At 43.9% G+C, this 16,172-nt stretch overlaps 1 protein-coding gene across 4 annotated transcripts in view; it reads right to left on the reverse strand.

Moving 5' to 3' along the window:
- The window catches only part of LOC144590725 (progranulin-like), a 73,975-nt gene that overhangs the window by 17,085 nt on the left and 40,718 nt on the right, over positions 1 to 16,172 (reverse strand). For 3 of the 4 annotated variants that reach the window (XM_078395152.1, XM_078395154.1, XM_078395153.1), the window contains exons 7-11: positions 15,808 to 15,886; positions 10,272 to 10,381; positions 9,381 to 9,528; positions 5,170 to 5,267; positions 2,390 to 2,620 (exon numbers count right to left, since the gene is read on the reverse strand). In XM_078395152.1, coding sequence (XP_078251278.1) covers positions 2,390 to 2,620; positions 5,170 to 5,267; positions 9,381 to 9,528; positions 10,272 to 10,381; positions 15,808 to 15,886 — 666 coding nt within the window. The remainder of the gene's footprint in view (positions 1 to 2,389; positions 2,621 to 5,169; positions 5,268 to 9,380; positions 9,529 to 10,271; positions 10,382 to 15,807; positions 15,887 to 16,172) is intronic. The other variant, XM_078395155.1, reaches the window with a different exon arrangement.

The raw sequence follows: 16,172 nt of genomic DNA on the forward strand, positions 1-16,172 counted from the left end.
TGTCTACCTTCGATTTAAACCAGCATCTGCAGTTTTTTTTCCTATAATATTTTTAAGTATGGGAGAGTAAAGAAGTCTGTCTGGAGGGAATAGAGGGAGGGATTCTGTTTCCAAAGGTAGGCGGGGAGACAGTGCAAGACAAGGGGGTGTGTTTAGTGAGAAAATAAATGTAAAATTCAGCTAAAATCTGTCGGTTATGAATGATACTTATTACAATTTATATGCAGGAAAATCTTCCCGATGTTGGGAGAGTCCAGAACCAGGGGTCACAGTTTAAGAATAAGAGGTAGACCATTTAGGACTGAGAAGAGGGAAAACTTTTTCACCCAGAGTTGTGAATCTGTGAAATTCTCTGCCTTGGACAATTCTGCAGCAAGCCTGCACTGTTGCACTAACAGTACCATCACTACATCAGTGCCAGACACACTGCCTTCATTTTAGTCACATTCAGCACCATGGATTCCCATGTTTTGAACAGAGCCCCACCTGAAGATTACACAAGGAGACATTGGGACAGCAGCGTACAAGATCTTCACAGCAAATTGCAGGTTGCAGCAAAGGTAATTCAAATTAAAATGTGACTGCCAAGAGACAACTCAATGTCTGCCATAAGAGTCTATATGAAACCCAAAAATCCTAATCGTGAAATAAGCATAGTGGGACAATATCATAACAATCTCAGTTCATGATACCCATACACCTGCACTTCAGAATCCCACTCCCGGCTTTTGTCCATTTGCCTTTACAATAATGCAGGTTGAAATTTTCTGGCTCAGCTTCTCGTGGTCAGTAAATCACATGGCCTATCACGTTTTAAACCTAATCTGTAGCTAAGTAACTCTTACCAGTATACCTTTTGGAATCTCAGCAGACAACCAACGCTGCTGATTTAACGGAAACAGATTACAAACAGTTCTTGGAACACATTCGTAACCTGGGGATATCTATACTTAAGAATAGTTCTCCTGCTCAATCAGGGGCATTTTTTGTCATCCAGCATCAGTCAGACTAAATAGTGTCGACTAATTTAAACAAAATGCAATTTAAACACAAGATAGACCAGTTATTTGAAAACAGCAAACTGGGTGAACCTTACATCTCTTCCACCAGCTATTGCAGCCTCACTGCAGAGACTGTTGGCAATGCTTTTAAGTTTCCTTTTAAGCTTTTAAGAATGTGTGTTGGCCCTCAAATAGTGGATTTAAGAGGCTTTTAGATAGGCACATCTACATGCAGAGAATGGAGGGATATAGATTATGTGCAGACAGATAAGAGTTGATCTTGACATCATGTTCAGCACAGACACTGTGGGCCGAGTGGTCTGGTCCTGTGCTGTACTTTTCCATAGATACACAAAATGCTGGAGTAACTCAACATGTCAGACAGCATCTCTGGAGAAAAGGAATAGGTGGCGTTTCGGGGAGACCCTTCATCAGACCCGTTTCCATGTTCGACATGATGCCTCATACCACACAGTCAAAGCTGTTGAGAATTCAAGGACTGTACGACTCATGGTAGATGCAATGGTTTCACTCTAATTTAGTTCTCAAAATACAAACACAAGAAACTGTAGATGCTGGAATTTTGGGCAAAAAGCAAATTGCTGGAGGAACTCAGCAGCCCAAGCAACATCTGCGGAAAGTGAATAGACAGGCAATGTTTTAGGTCGCGATCAAAACTTCATCTGTCCATTTCCCTCCACAGATGCTGCTTGACCTGTGGAGCCCCTCCATAAACTGCATCATATTAATGTTTCTGTTCACAAAATGTCAATGGAATGGAGGCCGTTTGACCTGAAACTGATAACTCCAATGGGAGCTGTACATATGCTGAATGAACACTCCCAACCTACACAAGATAGCAAGTACTCAGAAAACAGTAGATTCAATAGGACCTTCATTTCCTGAACATTGGTTCCTTCAGGTAGCAACTGAATCAATGCTGTAGATAACATTAAGTTACTCCACAAGATGGATGATCCAGATAATGCCGTGCGTGTGCCCTCCAATGGGAGTACGGGTGCTCCCCGGCGTACGATGTGTCGACTTGCGATGTGTCGACTTCGCAAACTGCAGTGACCCGTAGCGAGCCGCCGCGTGCTTCCGGCCACCTGATCGCGTGTATTACGATTCATTTCAACTTACAATACTTTAGGTTTCCGATGGGTTTCTCGGAACGGAACCCGACCAGAAGCGGAGGAGCACCTGTACAACTCTGAGCCAGCCGACCTGTATTGCAAACAAGCCACTTTTACATCCATTTCATATGGGAAACATTACCGCTTGTACCAATGGAGCTTCCTTAAATTAATTGGATATCTATTCTCCATAACAAATACAAATTTCAGTGTTCGCCCATTAACAATTAAAGATTTGTTTTTAGAACTAACCAGTGGGATCGGGCAGCATCCCCATTCACCAGAAGATTGCTTGCAGCAGGTTGCACCTGTGGCACAGCTCGTGGCATCATCACACTTCACATCGGCCCCGGCAACTTTCACAACAGCAGGCATTTTGGTCCTCCAGCGGAGGGAAGCATCCTTCACCTGACAAGCTCCAGTGTCAGGGTTACAGGTCGATCCATGTGGACAGCAGTGTATTCTATCACTACAACAAACTGCCTGATGAGGAGAGAATAAAGAAAACTTATTGTAGTATAACTAAATATTGTCACAAAAATAATAAGTACAGGTATTTTAAATCATTACAATTTTTAGAATTTATATTCCTGAATATTCTATAGTCATAGTTGGCAGTGTGAACGGTGAAGAGGATGTTAGGAGGTTGCAGGGTGACCTGGACAGGTTGAGTGAGTGGGCAGATGCATGGCAGATGCAGTATAATGTAGATAAATGTGAGGTTATCCACTTTGGCGGCAAAAACAAGGAGGCAGCTTATTATCTCAATGGTGTCAGGTTAGGTAAGGGAGAAATGCAGCGAGACCTGGGTGTCCTTGTACACCAGTCACTGAAAGTTGGCGTGCAGCTACAGCAGGCAGTGAAGAAAGTTAATGGCATGTTGTGTGGCCTTCGTAACAAGAGGATTTCAGTATAGGAGTAAAGAGGTTCTTCTGCAGTTGTATAGGGCCCTGTAAGACCACATCTGGAGTATTGTGTACAGTTTTGGTCTCCTAATTTGAGGAAGGACATCCTTGTGATTGAGGCAGTGCAGCGTAGGTTCACGAGGTTGATCCCTGGGATGGCGGGACTGTCATGTGAGGAAAGATTGAAAAGACTAGGCTTGTATTCACTGGAGTTTAGAAGGATGAGAGGGGATCTATAGAGACGTATAAAATTATAAAAGGACTGGACAAGCTAGATGCAGGAAAAATATTCCCAATGTTGGGCGAGTCCAGAACCAGGGGCCACAGTCTTAGAATAAAGGGGAGGCCATTTAAAACTGGGGTGAGAAGGAACATTTTCACCCAGAGAGTGGTGAATTTGTGGAATTCTCTGCCACAGAGGGCAGTGGAGGCCAAATCATTGGATGGGTTTAAGAGAGAGTTGGAGAGAGCTCTAGGGGCTAGTGGAATCAAGGGATATGGGGAGAAGGCAGGCACAGGTTACTGATTGTGGGCGATCAGCCATGATCACAATGAATGGTGGTGCTGGCTCGAAGGGCAGAATGGCCTCCTCCTGCACCTATTTTCTATGTTTCTATATTTCTATACAGCATGGAAACAGACCCTGCAGCCCAACCTGCTCACATCGACAAACAAGTCCCATCTACGCTAGTCCCACCTGCCCGTCTTTGGCCCATATCCCTCTAAACCTGTCCTATCCATGTACCCAATTGTTTCTTAAATGTTACAATAGTCTCTGTCTCAACTACCTCATCTGGTAGCTGGTTCCATACACCCACCTTCCTTTGTGTGAAGGTATTCTTCTGGACAAACCCAAGCAAATGAGAGAATGAGAGGAGCATGCAGAGGTGAGCACTGTGTTTTGTTAACAGTCCCAGGAGCAAGTGCAGCTGGTAATTACAATTCATTAAGTATCTTCCCTTTTTATCATATCATATCATATATCTACAGCCGGAAACAGGCCTTTTCGGCCCTCCAAGTCCGTGCCGCCCAGCGATCCCCGTACATTAACACTATCCTACACCCACTAGGGACAATTTTTACATTTACCCAGTCAATTAACCTACATACCTTTTAGAAGGAAATGACTGAAAGTTTATGACAAAGGCCACTCATTGATCTAGATTTTGGATTAGAAAGTTGACACAACTGTTAACGCTTCCCATAATAGTGTGAAACCAAGCAATTTCTGAAGTGTATGCAGTTGGACACAGGAATGACAACATTAAACTAATGGATGATGAATTCTTACATTCTGTGCAGCGACATTAAATTTTGTTATCACCTAAATACATTCCGTACACATCTTCCCAAAAGTTGGAACTTTATATGCACAGGAGCACCTTTTATGGTTCTTTACGAGATTAGCCGAGTCATGATGTTTGCAGGTCAAACATGCAAATATTGCCAGCTCGATGCACTACAGCGATCGTAATAATCAAATCACTTTTCTCCCAGAACCCACACAACTGACATTTGATGCAGCATTCTTCAGACTCCTGATAAAGAGCCACTAACTCAGCATAGATCAGCAGAGAATCATTCCTCAGTCTGTGGGGCTCAGGTGCTCAATGTTCAGGTCCAGGTCCAGGCCCAGGCTCCGGCTGCTTCCCCCGGCACCAGGCCTGGCTCTCCCGCTCCCAAGAGACAGGCAGCCGAGCCCTGCTCAACGGGCCCCAACTGCGCAAGCGCGGACGCGTTTGTTCTGCACACGCGCGGATGCGGCGGCCATCTTACGTAAGTACCAGATCAACGGAGCCCCAACTTCGCATGCACGTTTTTTTAAACTTTAAAATGGAATGACTTTAAAAATATAACACTGATTTCAATGAAACTTCTTCCATAGGGACAACAGTGAGAGAGGTGGGTCTAAAATTGTCACGCTATCATGTACCGTTTTGGCTGTACTTCAGGAACAAACGAGAGTTTTAGTATATAGATGGGCCAAATGCAGGCAGGTGGGACTAGTTTAGATGGGTTATGTTCGTCGGTGTGGGCAAGTTGGGCCAAAGGGCCAAGGAGATTCCCCACATTACAGACGGGCTGAAAAGAAAGTAGTTACACATTTCAAGTGTGCAAATCTCTTACTTTTGGAATAGGACAACACCCATAGTCTCCTGAGGGCATCAGGCAGCAGGTTTCATTTCCAGGGCAGAACACAGTGTCATTGCACTGCACATTTGAAACTGCAAAGAGAACATGATAAAGGTAACAAACAGTTGAACAAAACTAGAAAATCATCAAGGGAGGAAGAAATTAAAAGAAGGACAATGAGAGAGGAACAGGGGGCAGAAATAATTGAATTCTCATGTGTGAAGTAATTCATAAAAACCCAATACATTAGCAAGTTCAAACATCTCTCGAGCTACAAACTTGAAATAGTTTATTTATTTGGAAATTTGAAAGATTTGTTAGATAGAAATTCAGAAAATAGGTGCGGGAGGAGGCCATTTGGCCCTTCGAGCCATTCATTGTGATCATGGCTGATCATCCACAATAGGTAACCTGTACCTGCCTTCTCCCCATATCCCTTGACTCCACTAGCCCTTATCTTTTAAATAGCTCTATCTTTTAAATTCATCCAGTGAATTGGCCTCCACTGCCTTCTGTGGCAGAGAATTCCACAATTTCACAATTCTCTGGGTGAAAAAGTTTCTTCTCACCTCAGTTTTAAATGGCCTCCCCTTCATTCCTAGACTGTGGCCCCTGGTTCTGGACTCCCCCAACATTGGGAACATTTGTCCTCATCTAGCTTGTCCAGTCCTTTTATAATTTAATACATCTCTATAAGCTCCCCTCTCATCCTTCTAAACTCCAGAGAATACATGCCCAGTCTTTCCAATCTTTCCTCATACCACAGACCCACCATCCCGGGGATTAACCTCGTGAACCTACGCTGCAATGCCTCAATGGCAAGGATCTCCTTCCTCAAATTAGGAGACCAAAACTGCACACAATACTCCAAATGTGGTCTCACCAGGGCCCTATACAACTGCAGAAGGACCTCTTTACTCCTATACTCCAATCCTCTCGTTATGACGGCCAACATGCAATTAACTTTCTTCACTGCCTGCTGTACCTGCACACTTACTTTCAGTGACTGGTGTACAAGGACACCCAGGTCTCGCTGCACTTCCCCTTTAACTAATCTGACACCATTGAGATAATAATCTGCCTCCTTGTTTTTGCCGCCACAGTGGATAACCTCACATTTATCTACATTATAGTGCATCTGCCATGCATCTGCCCATTCACTCAACCTGTCCAAGTCACCCTGCAACCTCCTAACATCCTCTTCGATGTTCACACTGCCACCCAGCTTTGTGTCATCTGCACACTTGCTTCTAATTCCAACATCCAAATCATTAATATATATTGTAAATAGTTGCGGCCCCAGCACCGAGCCTTGCGGCACCCCACTCGCCACTGCCTGCCATTCCATTAATTTACTGAAAGTCTACAACAATTGAAGCACATCAGTGTATTATAATAGCAAAAAGCACATTCATTCAAACAAAGCATCTAAGCAATGAAGGGTTATAATCAGTCAAAGAGGATGTACAATTTGTGCCTATTTGTTGAGCAAGTCAAGAGCACAGTACAAATTATAAATGTTGGGAAGTTCAGAGTCATAGCTGTACAGATCGGAAACAGGCCCTTTGGCCCACCTTGTCCATGCCTCGTTGGCCTTCCGGGCTAGTCCCATTTACCTGCATTTGGCCCTCTAAACTCTGCCTACCCATATTTCTGTCTGTATGTCCTTTAAAAGTCATAATTATATCTGCTTCAATACTTCCTCTGGCAGCTTGTTCCAGATATGGAGTGAAAAAGCTGGCCCCGAGGTCTTTCAATCTCTCCCCTCTCATCTTGAGCCTACGTCCTCAAGTTTTATAATCTACCTTGGGAAAAAGACTGCGAGCGTTCACTTTATCCATGCCCCTTATGATCTGGTACACCTCAATAAGGCCACCCCTTAGCCTCCCACATTCCAAAGGAAACCCAAACTGGGATTGAAGAACTTCAAATTTCTTCAAATTTACCAAGTTATTAAAGCCTTGAATGCATTAAAACATTCTGCCATTCAGCCCTAGGGCCTCTCTTGCTGTTTGCTCACTCATGATCTGTTTCACAATTCCATTTGCCTACCTAAGTGTTAACAACATTTAAATACTTCTTGGGCAGTCGCTCAGGATAGAGGTTGACTTAATCCCACTTCCAGTTTTATGGTTCTAAGGTGGTTTAGAAAGCCAATGTGGTTTGCACAGACTTTTCCACAGATAGGGTACGTGATGACTAGTGGTTGAACAGATGGATAATTTATAAGGAGATGTGTTCCGGTATTTGCTCCATCGGTCTGGTAATTACTTCCATAGAGAGCTCAGAATAGTCTGGTGTTGGGCACGTGGATGACACAGCTAGCTCAATATAGCCGAATAGTGCAACCATTCTTTCATTCCAAGACACAGAGATGGAGCAACTAGCAGGTCAAGCAGCATTCTCTGAAGAACATTGGTAGGTGACATTTTGGATCAGGACTCTTCAATACTCCAGCACTGTCAATTTTTGTACTGTTGAATTACTCCAGCTTTGTCTTTTATGTAAACTAACACCTGCAATTCCTTCCATCTACAGGCTTTCATTCTGATTTGAAAGGTATTGAAGTCTATTTGCTTTTATGTCCAGAAAATTGGGAGAGTTTTGCAGAGATGGCATTGCTAGAATTTTTCTAATGTCTTGAGATGCTTGCTGCAGGTATTCCAGGATATATAATAGGGCAGAGATCACTGTAGCTGGTAAACTATGAATTTTCTACAACTGCAAATGCCTGCATCTGTGCTTACCATCCCGTAGAGCACCAAACACACTTCCCTGGTAAAGCTGGACTTGATCTTCAAATATCCTTTACCTCAATTGACCAAAGGCACATTGAAGGCAGTGAAAAATCTCAATGACAACCTTTGCCTCAAGGGCAGGACTGTAAAATATCCTCACATCTGGTAATTACCAGACTGATGGAGCAAAGATCGGAACACATCAAACATTCAAACAGACCAGCATTGTGGCATCGTGTCAGTGGTTATTGGGAAAAGGCAGGAGAATGGGGTTGAGGGGAAAGATAGATCAGCCACAATTGAATGGTGGAGTAGACTTGATGGGCCAAATGGCCTAATTCCGCTCCTATAATTTATGAACGTGAATAAACTACAGAATATCTACGATATGGTGTAGACCAAGAGAGTTGGAATAAAATAAGAGGTGGTGTTGCAAGTAGGACAGCAGTAAAAGCATTATGTATAAAATGATACAGGGATTAATGAATAATATCTGGGAAGGCTATAAATGTGCAAAGCACCAACTCCCAAAGTAGAAGGAAAATGAATGGTAGAAAACCTATCAACTACCATGTGACGTTACTGAAGTCTAATCTGGAGGGATTAAAATGCTCAGCAGAAAGACAAGGGAGAACAGAGTTAATATTGAGCTTTGCTGGAAGAGTATAGAAGGAATAGGAATACGTTTTTAGTGTTTAATTTAGTTTTAGACTTTAGAGATACAGCACGAAAACAGGGCCTTTGGCCCACCGAGTCCACCCCGACCAGCGACCCCCATACACTAGCACTATCCTACACACTAGGGACAATTTACAATTCTGACTGAAGCTAATTAACCTACAAACCTGTACATCTTTGGAATGTGGGAGGAAACTGGAGCTCCCAGCGAAAACCTACGCAATCACGGGGAGAAGGTACTGACTCGGTACAGAGAGCACCCGTAATCAGGATTGTACCCAGGTCTCCGGCATTATAAGGCAGCAGCTCCACCCTTGCCCACCATACCGCCCTATGGAGTGGGGTATCAAGAAACTGGAAGCTCAGCATCCTATTTACAGAAGTGCTTTGCAAAGTAGTCACTCACTAGGTTTGGTTTCACCAGTGTAAAGTCTACCTCATTATGAGCAGTATACCAAACTGGAGGTGGTACAAATAAGTTGCTGCATTAGCATAGAAGTACATTTGGTGCTCTTAATGATGGTAAGGGCAAGTAATAGTATCAGCAATTGCAAGGCCAAGAGGGTGGCTCTTAATGGAGATGACACAATAAGCCACATCACTCTGGGAGGAGCAGTCCCTGCAGAACAAAAAATTCAAGTTGTGTCCTGCGGTGGCTTGTGTTGAAATAGTTCAACTTATTCAGTTGATCTCACTGAAGTTTTCATATTGGAGCACTCAAAGAAGTAATGAGATCCATTTAAAATAAATTATAATTTAGGGTGAGAAACAGTAATAAGAATAAAAAACCTTGTGTGTTCTTCATGGCAAATCGTCTGCGGGCTGGAAATTTTGTCCACATTTCCATCACTCCATACTCAGACAAACACTTGGATTGCTTCAGGTCGCACTTGGAGTCTGCAGGACAACAATGCAGGTGGTCCTCACAGCATACAGCCTGTCCACGCAAAATAACAGGGGGATTGAAAAGTACACTAGCATCCTCCATATGGACAAAATATTTACAGAGAAAAACAGAAGCTGCTAAAATAAACCCATTTTTAATAATAAACATATTCTATAGTCTGCAAAAATAACTATAGGTTTCAGAAAACACCATCAGCTCATGGAAATCCAATATTTTATCTTACAATTTCTCCACACATTTTGACATAGTTAGGGCACAAATTGTTAAGTGCGTTGAAATCAATTTTAAAATTCACATCACGTGGTCTAAACTTTCAATTTTAGATTTTAGATTTAGATTTAGAGATACAGCGCAGAAACAGGCCCTTCGGCCCACCGGGTCCGCCCAGCGATCCCCACACATTAACACTATCCTTCACACACTAGGGACAATTTTTACTTTTGCCCAGCCAATTAACCTACAAACCTGTACGTCTTTGGAGTGTGGGAGGAAACCGAAGATCTCGGAGAAAACCCACGCAGGTCACGGGGAGAACGTACAAACTCCGTACAGACGGCGCCCGTAGTCAGGATCGAACCTGAGTCTCCGGCGCTGCATTCGCTGTAAGGCAGCAACTCTACCGCTGCGCCACCGTGCCGCCGATTTATGGATCTCTACCATGCTACTGTTATAATTATAACACTTGGCCCTTGCATTTAAATAAAATGTTCAGCAGTCCACTGTTAGAAATTATTATTAGACGTTTAGAGTCTTCTAGTAAACCTAACTAATACCTTTTCCAAAGGGCAGCATCCCCATTGCTGATCGGAAAGTTGGCAACATGTGGACCCATCTGGACACTCCGAGGCTCTGTCCGGGCAAATAACCGCCTTCATATTTTCAGCTATGAACAAATCTTATTTTAGTAATTGGAAACAAATAAGAAAAACTCAAAATACAAATTAAATGTTGGAAAAAATGAGGTCAGGCCTCATCTGTGGAGTGTTCTCATGGCAATGACTTTTTGATGGAGCTTGGGGGAAAAAGTTAGAACTCAAGCATGCTTTAAGTTGCAGTGAAGGCATGCAGAGAAGAAAGGACATAACTGTGATAGAGTGAGTGACAAGTGGCAGAGGTGCTGGTGCCCACAAAGAGTGCAAAGAACCATCAATGTATCTGGGAGATGATGAATGAGAGCACGGGAGAAATTGAGAAGTGCAGGACACAAAAGAAAATTAGTTCAATGCCTCCTTGCCCCAAAAAAAGGAAGATCGCTATTTGTCGCCAAGACAACCAATAAACTCATGGACATTTATTTACTATAAAAATCGATAAGGATCACTGCTCGTCACTTACTCCAAAAAAACAATAGCTGGCTGGACAAGGCTCAAGGAGGACTGGTTCCTTATAATCAGCACAAAGCTTGTTTGCAATTAACCTTGCAATGAAGATTCCCTACAACCAATCCCACTTAACATCATTTTCCATTCATAACTCAATCTCATCTTCAAGCATCTCTTTAAAATCAATGATTGAAATAGTTTCCATCATTTATTCAAGCTTACAGATCCCAATAATTTGAATATTTTGCAAATGATTTCAAATTTGTGATCTCTGGCTACTGACCCACTTGCCAGAGGCTATGATCTCGCTTTAACTTGTCAAAATACATCAACATGTAGGACGCCAATTAACAAAAAGGGAGCAGGGCATTATAGACCAGTTGTAGATAGGTTCACTATGAAGCATTCACAGTGGCAAATTGCATGTGGATATCACATGACAGGTATTTATTTCACAAAATGCAGGAGTAACTCAGCAGGTCAGGCAGCATCTCAGGAGAAGGAATGGGTGACGTTTCGGGTCAACACCCTTCTTCAGTCTCAGCACCCACTGCTCCAGCACTCCCCACCGCTACTCCGTCCCTCTCATCCCTTTACCTCCAGTCCCGCCTCTATTTACTCCTATCTTTTCCACATTCCTCCGGCCCTCCCTGTCTCTACCTGTCTGGCACCCTGCGCTCCCATTCCTCCCGCCCTCTTCTCTCAATCCTTCGTCATTCTCCCCATGGTGGTACAGCGGTAGAGTTGCTGCCTTACAGCGCTTGTAGCACCGGAGACCCGGGTTCCATCCCAAGCACGGGCGCTGTCTGTACGGAGTTTGTACGTTCTCCCCGTGACCGCGTGGGTTTTCTCTGAGATCTTCGGTTTCCTCCCACACTCCAAAGATGTACAGGTTTGTAGGTTATTGGCTTGGTGTATGTGTAAAATTGTCCCTAGTGTGTGCGGGGATCACTGGTCAGTACGGACGGTGGGCCGAAAGGCCTGTTTTCGCGATACATACTCTCAGAAAATGTGTGATGGAGGGGTTTAGTTTAGAGATGTATCTCTAAACTAAACCCCTCCATCACACATTTTCTGAGAGTCCCATATTAGACCTTCGGGTCGCTGTAGGCCCCGACACTATAGGCCAGGACAGTGTAGGCTAACGGAGCTCATTAACGTTAACGGAGTTCGGGGAGCGGGGCCCAGTGTATTCAGGGATCGGGGCCGTGTGTGTTCGGGGAGCGGGGCCATGTGTGTTCGCCGAATGGAGGTTGCAACCCGCCTCCCGGCCCGGGCGGCCATCATTGGCGGAGCGGGAGCACGTGGCTACTGGCTGGATGAGGTCACGTGGGGCGCGGGCGGTGACGTCACCTTGTCCCGTATTTAAAGCCCCTTCATAACATGTGCTACGAACCCCCACTAGCTGAATCCGGCCCTGATTGGGCTGGAGAGATGGCACAGTGAGGAACTGATTCCAGGGACACATTTGTTGGGAGGTGGGACCATGCAACCAGTACAAGTGGATGCTGGGCAGGATTAGACTATTGGGTGTTAAGTGGTGTCACCTGGAAAGGTTAGAACCAGGGCAAGAGGAAGTTAAGCAGGGAGATAGACAGGAAGGGAAGAAAGATATGATATGATATGATGATATGAAAACCAGCAGAAAAGTGAAAGACAAAAGCCAAAGTGAAAATGCAGTAAACAAGTGGAAATCTGCAAATAGGGCCACAATTCACAAAGAAACTAAAATGATTCACGAGATAGAAAAGTCTAAAGGAATATTTTAAAATTGACAACAAGATATGAATAAGGTAGGTATAAATGGTATAATATTGTTATATACAACTGAGATCTGGTTGGAGGATAACCACGATTAGCAAATGAACATTGAGGAATATTCAACAAGGAAGTACAAGATGTTGGTGGAAAAGGAGAAAATCACTGCATGACGAGGTTGGATGGAAAACTGACATGCTATCAGTATGGGTGACCATAACAAACATTGGCAGGGGTTATCTCCAAGCTCCCAATTACTCGTAGTGATGTAGAGGATGGAATTAAATAGGAAACAAAAGATTAATGTAATAAAGGGTACAGCTGCAATCAAAAGACTGACTTTAATCTATGTAGACTGGTCAAACCAAACTAACACTGATGCCAAGGGTGTGCCCTTGGCATCAGCTGCTGCCTCAACACCAGAGACCCAGGTTCAATCCTAACTTCGGATAGAATATTCGTCACTTGTTTGATGTAAAAAGCTTCAATAACACTCAAGAAGGTTGACATCAGGACACAGCGACCTGCTTGGATAGATAGCCCATCCACAACCAGCCACTCACCCCACCACTGAAGCACACTTGTAGCTGCTTATACTGTCCACAGGACGCACTGTAGTAACACACCAAGACTTCATAGGACACCTTCCAAACCCACAGCCTCCATCAGCTAGAATGACATGGGCTTCAAAAAAATGGGAATACCACCAGCTTGAATTGCCCTCCAAGACACATACATTCCTGACTTAGAAATATCATTGTTTCTTCAAAGTTACTGGGTCAAAATCCTGGGACTCTTCCTGAGCATTGGAACTTAGATGTAAATGTAGATGGTTGGTTAGTAAATTCGCAGATGACACCAAGATTGCTGGAGTGGAGGACTGTGAGGAAAGCTGTCACAGTATACAGTGGGATATAGACCAGGTACAGAGGTGGGTGGAGAAGTGGCAAATGGAGTTTAATCCAAGCATGCGCGAGGTCTTGTACTTTGGGAGATCACATGCAAGGGGGGAAATATACAAATAATGACATGCCCCTTAACAGTATTGATATATAGAGGGATTCTCATGTCCAAAAGTGGCAGCAGAAGTAGATTGAGTGGTAAAGGCCACATATGGTATGCTTGCCTTCATTGGTTGAGGCATTTGGCATGTCAGGAAGTCATGATGCAGTTTTACAGAACTTGGTTAGGCCACATTTGGAATACTGCAGGCAGTTCTGGTCGCCTCAAAACAAGTAGGATGTGGAGGCTTTGGAAAGGGTGCCGAGGATGATTACCAGATTAGAGGGTATTTATTCACAAAATGCTGGAGTAACTCAGCAGGCCAGGCAGCTTCTCAGGAGAGAAGGAATGGATGATGTTTCGGATCGAGACCCTTCTTCAGACTGATGTCAGGGGGGGGCGGGACAAAGGAAGGATATAGGTGGAGACAGGAAGACAGTGGGAGATCTGGGAAGGGGGAGGGGAAGAGAGGGACAGAGGAACTATCTAAAGTTGGAGAAGTCAATGTTCATACCGCTGGGCTGCAAGCTGCCCAGGCAAAATATGAGGTGCTGTTCCTCCAATTTCCGGTGGGCCTCACTATGGCACTGGAGGAGGCCCATGACAGAAAGGTCAGACTGGGAGTGGGAGGGGGAGTTGAAGTGCTCAGCCACCGGGAGATCAGGTTGGTTAAGGCAGACTGAGCGAAGGTTACACTACCAGATTAGAGGGTATTAGCTACAGGTCGGGCAGATTTAGATTATTTTCTCCAGAACATCAGAGTATGCGGGAGACATGATAGAAGTATATACGTGGACAGCGTGGCACAGAACTTTTTTCTCCAGATGGAAACTCAAATACGAGAGGGCATAGCTCTAAAGTGAGAAGGGCACAGTTTAAAAGTAGATGTGTCGGGCAGGTTTTTATTTTTACAAAGGCTTGTGGGTGCCTGGAACATGCGGCCAGGGTGGTGATTCAGGAAGATACAATAGTGGCATTCAAGAGACACTTGGTTAGGCATATGAACATGTAGGGAATGAAGAGATATGAACTATGTGCATCAGAACAGTAGGTCTTGGCATCATGTTCAACAAGGACATTGTTGGCCGAAGATTCAAGATTCTAAATCGTAGTTCAGGCAGTTCCTGCGGAGGAAAATTGACAGACCACATTTCACATCACCGTGAAGAAGGATCCCACCCAAAATATCATCTGTGCATTTCCCTCCAGAGTCTGCCGGGCCTGCTAAGTTCCTCTAGCAATCTTTTTCTGCTCAATTTCTTCTAGGCTCTGCCTTACACAGGCCTAGTGTTTGTGTAGAAGGAACTGCAGGTGCTGGTTTAAACCAAAGATAGACACAAAATGCTGGAGTAGCTCAGTGGGACAGGCAGCATCTCTAGAGAGAAGGAATAGGTGACGTTTTGGATCAAGACTGAAGAATGGTCTCGACCCGAAACGTCACCCATTCTGTCTCTCCACAGATGCTGCCTGTCCCACTGAGTTACTCCAGCATTTTGTGTCTATCTTCAGCCTGTCGTTTATGTTCCTTCACACCTCCTGTCTTTTTTTCTGCAACTTAAAAAGTATATTTACAACTTTTCCCACTTTCAATAAAAGTCAATTGAAACAACACGTTAACTGTTTACACTCTACCATTTGCGCTGTTTGATCTGCCAAGTATTTCCAACATTTTAGTCTTATCTTCAATTAACTTTCAGAATTGCTAGTTTTGCAATAGTTACAATGAAGTCACTGGACATTGCACGAGGTGTTGCTCTCCCCTGACACAGACTCAATGCTGAAATGTCCGTGTTTCAGCCCGTGTTTCAATGCAAACTAGAATTGTTGGTGAGGAAACATGCCAAACCATTGGTATTTAATCACATGGGGCTTCCACCCTGTTCCCATGTCCCACCATCGTTTAATTCTGACACTGTCCCGGTTCATTAATCAACGCTGAGAAATGTTGGGAGGCAGTTTCCTTGCAGAGGGCTGCATCCAGAATAACCACTTGGGCCAAGGACAGACAACTGGCAACTTGGGAGTCTGAACCCATCTGACCCAGCCTGCAGTAGCTGCCAGTAACTTTTTAGAAAAGTGATATCATTCTCAGTTAAAACATAGCTTGAAATTCATCCAGCAATGATAATTGAAAATATATCCATTCCGGCTTGAACGGAGAAACATGATGTTTGAATATATTGGAAAGCCTAGAATGACTGGAGTCTGAATACTTGCAGCAACTTACCAATGGGTTTGATGCAGGTTTTCCGTGCCTTATCACACTGGAAGCCCTTTGGACAACAGCGATCACCACAACATACAGCCTGTAATCAGATGGAATTGGGGGTCAGCTTCAGGAAAGAGTGCAATGGTTAAAAATTAAAACAATATTTCTTCCACTCAACCTGATAGACTGAAAAGTTAACAGATAATATCTAGTGGTGTCTGTTTCATGTACAAAGGATGCAATATTGCAGGCTGCATTAAAATTAAAATATATATTTAAAAATCAACTATTTACAGCATAGATAAAACTAAAGTTGTTAAAGTTAAACCAATACTACTGTTCTCATTTCACAGTCAACCGAAGCACCGATGGGCAGGTTGAGG

The sequence above is a fragment of the Rhinoraja longicauda genome, unplaced genomic scaffold, assembly GCF_053455715.1.
Source record: "Rhinoraja longicauda isolate Sanriku21f unplaced genomic scaffold, sRhiLon1.1 Scf000273, whole genome shotgun sequence".
Taxonomy (NCBI): Eukaryota; Metazoa; Chordata; class Chondrichthyes; order Rajiformes; family Arhynchobatidae; genus Rhinoraja; species Rhinoraja longicauda.